The 8417-nt window shown below is 35.9% G+C and overlaps 1 protein-coding gene across 1 annotated transcript in view; it reads right to left on the bottom strand.

The window, feature by feature from the left end:
* Positions 1 to 406: 406 nt before the first annotated feature.
* HERPUD2 (HERPUD family member 2) overlaps positions 407 to 8417 on the bottom strand; it is a 28795-nt gene continuing 20784 nt past the window's right edge. Inside the window, exons 6-9 of the mRNA XM_045792874.2 lie at positions 5628 to 5750; positions 2775 to 3098; positions 1949 to 2066; positions 407 to 1270 (exon numbers count right to left, since the gene is read on the bottom strand). Coding sequence (XP_045648830.1) covers positions 1109 to 1270; positions 1949 to 2066; positions 2775 to 3098; positions 5628 to 5750 — 727 coding nt within the window. The 3' untranslated portion in view covers positions 407 to 1108. The remainder of the gene's footprint in view (positions 1271 to 1948; positions 2067 to 2774; positions 3099 to 5627; positions 5751 to 8417) is intronic.

Genomic DNA, 8417 nt, shown 5'->3' with positions numbered 1-8417 from the left:
TTAGAAAATCATTTATGAATGTTTTCTTAATCTTCTGTTTTGTTCTATTATCTAATCATATATTATCAGATCAGTACCACATATAACTTTACAAAACATTTCATGCGAGATAAAGTTCTTGCACACAAAATTCTCCCATCCTCATTTGTCCAATTTTAATTTTTATCTACCCTATGAGAAACTTACTCCTTTCTTATAAAATACTAAATTGGCTTTCACAGGGATTTTTAAATAGACTATCAAGGTTCCAGACTGAGAACTAAGAGATACCCATCTGGAACACAAAGAGGTGAAAATGACCTTGAAGACTTCAGTAACCTTTCCCAACAACTACTGAAATTTACATCAATTTTTACATGTAATGGGTACATTACTGAAGGGTCTGAACAAATGTCCCATAAGACAGTTTACCATAATTGACCTTTTATTTAAAAAAATCACAGGGAGCAATTTCCAGCATATTTTATAAAAGTACTGCCTGTATCAAACATTTATATCACTATTAATTCCATTGAAGAGCTGCCTTTTTTTTAAGGTACTAATTCCAATTGATGGGATACATGCCCTTAAAATAGAAAGTTTCCATTATTTATCCAAATGTCAAAATTAAGATTATTGAGAAGTTTATTGCTTTATGGCTGGGCAAGATGCTGCTAGCACATTTTAGGTAAATAATATTCTTTATTAAAAACTATGAGGTCATTCTGTTTAAAACTTTCAGGATAATTCACAGAAAATAGATATATTTATTCAAATTATACACTGAAGGGCTGGGCTATTGGCTATAGACATTTATATGTGAAGCAGCTCTTTAAAGAAGTAAGACGCACAAATAGATCTGCCTTGATATAATACACATAATTGAAATTAACAAAACCTGGAAGACCAATATTGTTATACTATGTTCTGTTAGAATCTTAAAAAAGAAATCACACATTTAGTAGTCCATTTGTGCTTAAAATATTCATATGCATGAGAAGCTTAAAGAAAAAACACCTCTGTACATGATGATGAAAAGAAAGTAATAAATTTTTTTGAAATTGCACTGTTATTTAAAACACTTTCCTAAAGTCAGACCCTCCTTTGTAGCTGGCACAGTTTTTCAGGTCTAATTGGCAACCTGGGGAGGCCCCTCTGGTATCAGTGAAGTAAAGAACGTGGTAATGAAAGACCAAGCTGATGCCATTAATCCAGGCCTTTGAACCGCACTGGCATCTTCACCTGCATCTTCTCCACTCTCGTCTTCAAGCCCATCATCCATAAGACGCTCCTTTCAAACAAAGCAAGAAACATACTCCTAAGGGATTTGAACAGTTAGCATTAACTCATGACAGAAAAAAGAATTAAATTCTTCCCTACAGAAAGGAATATAAGCATGTAATAAGGAAGTGGTACATATCAGGTCATTAGAAATCTTTGTTAAATCCAAAATTGATAAATTCCTCAGTATTCAAGTTTGAAGGGATAACTGCCAATTTAATTGAATAAATTCTCACCAGGTGCATAATTTTCTTTCTGGGCTATTTTCAGGTATCTTCCTGCTTAATTCTTTTTGTTTTTTGGGGGGTTTTTTGAGAGAGAGAGAATGCACGTGCGTACAGTAGGGAGGAGGAGAGGGAGAGACAGAGAAGCCTAAGCAGGCTCCCCACTGAGTGCAAAGCCCGACGCAGGGCTCTATCTCACGACCCTGAGATCATAACATGAGCCAAAATCAAGAGCCGGACACTTAGCCACCCAAGAGCCCCCTGCTTAACTCAAATATATGACTGACTCAGTATTATATTCTAAGTTCTCCCAGATAAAATCACACAAATTATATATGTTAACTTTTCCTCACGTGCCATTCCACAAAAACTTGTGGAATGCCCAAGATTCTTTTATCATATTGGTTCCTTACACTGCTGAGGAACATCTATTTTTGAAGTATACAAAAGCCTCATTAGCATACCATTTCTTCAAGTTCTAGGTTGTTTGCATTTTGCCCATCGTTGTTAACTTCGGCATTATTGTTGGGAGCCTGTTGCTGACCTCCTTCTTGCCTAAAAGGAAACCATCCAGCTTGGTGTCTGTTCAGTAAAATAAAGAGAAAAGAAAAGAAGTCACCACTGTTTTTATTTGTAATGCTGTAAAACATTAGTGTCCTACGACAGAAAAATTGTTTCAACTATAATAAATAAGAAGACCAAATTTTCTACTTTGGGCCAAGTACTGCCCCTCTCAAAGCAATGACAGCAAAACAGGAATGGTCTTAAGTCTAAAAATCTATCATAGGCTTTACCAGCTCTATGCTAGATATCTTAATATCTAATCTAGCTATCTTAATGTCCTAACATATTGAGAGTTATAACATCTTTTCCGTGATTTTTCAGATTGAAATTCAACTACATATTTCTTTGCCTCTTGGGGTAAAGGGGGCAAGAAAATGTCTACTTAGGAAAAAAAGTCCAACCTATTCCTATAGGTCTTACTATTGATAACTATAACTAAAAAGAACATCCTTATGCAATAGTGCATCAGACACTTCAAGTTCTAAATAATTGATAGAGCATATCTAAATGAATTAATAATTTTTACAAAAGACAGTAAAAGAAAAATCTGCTTGTAGACAGTTCCGATAACGTTCCTACTTTGCTTTTGGTACTAGATACCTGGAGTCCAAAACTCCTATTCCTTCACTCAACAGTCATGACAGACTACTATATGCCAAATTCTGTGCTGAACAGTTTTAGAAAGTAATTAAAAGAAACCACAGAAAGTTAACAAGCAACACTCACAAATAAACCAGCAGCATGGCTCCCATCACCATGATAAACCGACTAAAAGAAGAATAGAAGTATACAATGCTAAGGAGAATCGCAGCTCGTGAAAACGTGTACATCCAGTCTAGCCAGTCTCGATTGAAGTCTTCTTCATTTAGCACTGGACCTCCCTGTGCATTCATTTGAACATTCTCATTCATGGGTCGATTTTCTTGGGCCACTAGGTTTGGAGCTGGTGGGGGTTCTTCTCCAGGAACATGTGCCAGATTTAGAGGCTGTGAAGCAGCAGGCTGGGCTGGGTTGGCATTTGATGTGGCTTGAGCTGAAACTGCAGCTTGACTGAAATAGTCACCAAAATAAATATTAAAAAGAAAAGAAAACTTTATTATATACTCTATTGTATTTTGCAAAACGTCCTTGGGAGTTACATGTATTTTTCATAAACCTACATGGAATATCACAACTCCCGTACCACATTTCTTAGGTAAGCACGAATCCCAGTGGAAAAGTGGAGCCAAGACTGATGGTAGGAGTGAGTAGCTGAGGAAAGGATGCTCCCTTAGCCTCACAGTCTAAGATGGCAGGGGAGAGGTGGAAGAGATAAGAAGGCCGTGGTAATCACTATCTTTTCTCTCTTTCATTAAATTACTTTATAAGGTAATGACCAAATATTTTTCCAAATCTTTTCACTATGGTCCCCTTTGTTTTTCTACATGGGATGACTACCGCCACAGCTACTACCTCTCCCTTAGAGCCATGTTTTGAAAAATATGCCTAAAAATGTACATTGATCATTACCCTGTGTGTCCACCGTCAGTGATAAATAATTTGTATTTGTGTTTTAAGATATTAACGAGATCTCAGATAACAACTCCTCAACCCCAATCCTGACTTTTGGGAACTCCATCTGGGAACCACTGGAATAGGTACTCGTAAACCTATGAAGACTTGTGATCCCGAAGTTTGCTTATAATTAGATTGCTTGAAAGAATAAATTTTCCTATATGAGGCTCCCAGTAAAATGATAATATATCTGGGATTTGCTTTAAATTATCCAGCACAGGAGGGGCAAGTTCTAGAACAAGAATGCCATGATTTGATAAATGTTGAGGCTGGGTGATGAGTACACAGGGATTCATTTCACTATTCTATCTTTTCACATGCTGAAATTTTTCTACAATAAAATGTTTAAAAAGCCACATAGCAAAAAAAATAAAACAGAAGTTTCCCAGGCTACGAAAGCCTATTTAATTTAGTATGCTTATAACTTGTATCTGTAGGGGGCTTTTAAGTTTCCAAAACACTTCCTACCTCACAGATATTCTGATTCATAGGTGAGTTATTTCATTAAAGGAGAGAACCTGAGGCTCAGAAGTTAAATAATGTACATAATATTGTGTGATTTAGTAGCAAGCTACAGTAAGCCCCACTTACCTTACACAGTTCTCAGGAGGTTATAAATGAGACAAGGGGTGTAAAGCATCTAGCACAGCACTAAGCACAAAGCAGTCACTCAGATAGGAACTATTACCACAGCAATAGGTAAGGCACAAATAGCCTGTTTGCAGCCAAGGGATCATGCAAGAGAACATTAGGATATGAGGTTCATAAAGCACATCAGCTTTATGGGGTATCCTTACTCCAGAGTAAGGATATGGATACAGCCTTCACACTGTAGGCAAGGGAACCATCAGATATTTGGGAGGATGACTGGCTCAACTTTGTGTTAAGCACATTAACCAGGCAGCAGGATGAAATATAATAAAGAGTCTAAAAGGAGAAAGAACAACTGCAGTAAAGTAGGTCCAAAATGAGAAAAGATCTGGGCAAAATACTGAAAGTAAGATATAGGGGAAGAACAAAAGTTAGAAACAACATATTAACCATCTTGGTTAACTGCTGGGTTCAGGGAGGATGAACAAGCAGAGACTATGTCACTAACAAAGAAGTCGGGAAAGAGCACACTTGTAAGAGGACGGTGGTGTCGAATCCGAACATCCTGAATTTAGAGGAAAGGCAAATTTCCCTATGGAAATCTGCCAGCAACCAGGATGAAGTACAGGAGATAAAGAATAGAGGTCATCCACAGAGAGCTAATGACTAAGGCCACAGAAGAAAGAAATCCAAGAGGACTGGTCCAGGATGGAATCCTGTCTTCCTTACCAGACTGTCATAAGGTACACAGCAAGTACACAGATATCTAACTAAACAAGCAATGTTACCATTTAGAAGAAGGGAAAAAATGAGCCATCAAGGACGCAAAATGAGTGATCAGAAAAACAGAAAGAATGAAGAGGATAACGAAATCACAGAAATAAGAGAACATTAAAGAGAAGCTAGAAATGTTAAATGAATGCATAAAAGTCCAGAAGAATGAAGGCTGAGAAGCTGTGCTCGGTGCTAAGATCCATGCTGACCAGAAGCAAGACTTACTAAAATGCTGACGGTCCAGAAACCGTATTAGCCCTATGTCAACACGAATCTCCCTGACATGGGATTCCCCTTCATTCAGCGTCCTTATCTCTTCATGTAGATGTGCTGCCTTCCAATGAAACGTTCCTAAGTTTTCTCCTCTTAAGTAGATAAAATGTTACAGAAAGCATCTCAATGCTAAATGTAATTAGGGGAGAGAGGGAGAAACAGAGAATAGGTTTAGCTAATGTGAACTGGATGTGAACGCTTTTCTCTTTAGCCAAATAATTTAAAAGAAAGTATCTGCTGAAATGTTGGCAAATTCTTCTCCCAGTAATTTTTAAAAACCAATAAAATACATCAGTAAATGAAATCCCAAACCAACTCACCAAGGATGAAAAAGAAAATAAAGCAAGTAGCACACTAAGCAAAAAAACCGAACTCAGATTCACTTACTATTGCCTGTAATACTGATGAGCATACATCTGCTGCCACCACAGCATCTGCAGGGGGCTGAAAGCGGGATATACTGGGAATCCAGCTGGAATAGCTTGCCCCGGAAGCTGGTTATCCACATTTCTGCAATAAAGAGATAAAGAAATGCCCTTTCACGCTCTAGAAGTTGGAAGTGTTTCTCGGAATTTTCATTTCTTAAGTGTAAGCCATCCGTTGATAAAATATACTAAATCAAACTGAAAAGAAAAATACTTATTTTCAACATTCTTCAAATAAGATATTATGGCTTACATAAGATGACCCAGGCCCCAAATATATAGAACAACTAACATTTCAGTCCAATTTTAATAAGAAAATAAAGCAAATCACCCACAAAATGTGTGGCAAGCCTGAACATTTTCCTATCTTCTCATTTCAGCAGAAAAGGCCAAAAATACTTTTAATTACGTTTTAAGTACATTCTCCTTAAGAACCAAAAGCCCTAAAATAAACTTAATGACAAAATATTTTGAGGCATGGGGAACCTACCAAAACGATATTTTATAATTTGTAATATTATTAAAAACATAGCATCTATTAGCTATAAAATAAAAAACATTATAGAAATCAGTAAAATATTTTTTTTAGTTAAAAAACCAAGATTGGCAGAACATATTTATACATGCATTCTTAAAGTAGGTTAAATGCCTATTAACTCAATAAAATTTGTGAAAGGTCATATTTAAGTTCTCTATGACTCAGTTTCCTCACTTCTAAAATGGGGCTAATAATAGAATCTCCCTCATAAGATTGTTAGTCTGCACTCAATAAATGTTAGCTATTTTTATTTTTACTGTCCCTTAACCCTAAATCTGAATACAACTCCAAAGTGTGTAATGTGAGATTTCTAGAAATTCACATATATCAAGACAACTACAGGGATAAACATGTGAATAAATGCAGAATTGTGTATTTGCTAACTTTCCTTTTCTTCATATTACATGAATTTTATCTTTAGCTGATATAAGCTGGGTCTAACCAGAATGAGACAAAAATCATTAACAAATTCATGAATTTTTAATATGATATTGCAAAGACTGTTAATGTACAATTGGCAATAATTGATTTCACTGCTAACAGGATGAACTGGAATAAGGCTTTAAAAAACGATTTTACAAAATTAAATACCTTTAAAAATGTTCAGTTTACCCAACTGCCCAAGTAATTCTGCTTCTGAGAATTAAAAAAATACAAAATATGGGGGAAAAATTCACATCTTTGCCCTACCTAAATGATATTTTATATTAGCAATATTGTTAAAAACATAGCAGTCACTAGCTATAAAATAAAAAAATAAACATTATTAAAATCCGTAAAAAAAAAAAAAAAGGAGGGGGAGGAGGGAGTAAAGGATCAGAACAGCTTTAAGAAACATCAACCAAATAAATGTAATCTGTGAACCTCTCTGAATATTGATTCAATCAAGACAACTATAAAAAGACATTTGAGATAATGAGGAAAAACTGAATACAAATAGGGTACTTGATGACAGTAAAGAATTTCTGAGTATTCTACTGGTATTTTGATTAAGATTTTCTTATAGTGCATATCTGTCATATCCGTTACAGATATCCAGTATTTACAGATGAAATGATAGGATATCTAGGAAAAAAAGGAGGAACAAGAGGGAATAAAGAATGGTTAACAGTTGTTGAAGCTGAGTGTTAGGTAAATGGGGGGTTCATTATAATATTTTCTGTACTTGTGAATGTTTAAAAAGTATAAGCAAATTTGGTGAGGAAACTGCTGTTATATTACCTGTGGGAGGAAATCACTTGATGACACAAGTTCTAACAGCTTTTTTTTCCTTTTCAGATAGACTATACCAGTTAGTACTATTTGATAAAAACTAAACAACAGAAAAAAGGGGTGAGGGAAATTCACAGGAACACATGGAAATGGTTGAGTACAACAGAGATCGTGACAAAAACCAAGAACTTGAAAGACTTACATTCACAAACAAATACTCGAAAGCTATACAACAATACACTCATTAGTACATTTTTTAAGTTAAGAATTACAAAGGAAAGAAGATAAAAGGAACTGGAATCTTCAAAATTCAGGAACAAATTCTTTCAAAAAAAAACCTATGAAGTCAGCCCCATTTCCCTTACCACTCTATACAAATATGCAGCAACTGCAAGGAATCCCCACCTTGCTCCCAGAATATGCCTTCTCAAGACTCTCCACGCTTGCTTTGGTCAACCTGCTGAACTCCCCTTAAAATCAGCTCAAACATTACCACCTATGAAGCCCTCCCCACTCTTCTAAGCAGAGACAGTCACTTCCTTCTCCAGGCTCCTGAAAAACTCTTTTCAAGACCATGATAGCATATCAGCAGATGGTAATTTGTCTATCTGGCCTACTTCCATCGAGGGCAAGTACATAATTCATTTTCCTGTCTTCAGTGCCCAGCATATAGCAAATTATAAGGTAAACTTTTACTGAAAAAAGTCATAAGGTTCTCATAGAAACAGATTTCCTTACTCAGTCACTTAAATCTGACCAGATCTGACTAGAAGAAAGTTTTAAATGGGAGGGCAGAGGGGAAAGAAACACCATTATAAATGAAGTCAAATACAAATGTCAACCTACTAAAACAAATGACAAAACAGAGAGTCACTTCAACAAGACTGTTAAGAACACAGACTTTCAAGTCAGATATGGATTTGAATTCTAGTTCTGCTGCTGACCACTTCTGTGAAGTTAGGTAAGCTAGGAGCCTTTAAGCCTCCTTCTTGTCTATAAAAT

This window comes from Ursus americanus, chromosome 3 (assembly GCF_024610735.1).
Source record: "Ursus americanus isolate L20-20 chromosome 3, mUrsAme1.1.p, whole genome shotgun sequence".
Classification (NCBI taxonomy): Eukaryota; Metazoa; Chordata; class Mammalia; order Carnivora; family Ursidae; genus Ursus; species Ursus americanus.
The sequence above is the reverse complement of the archived record's forward strand: the minus strand, read 5'-3'. Positions and strand labels throughout refer to the sequence as shown.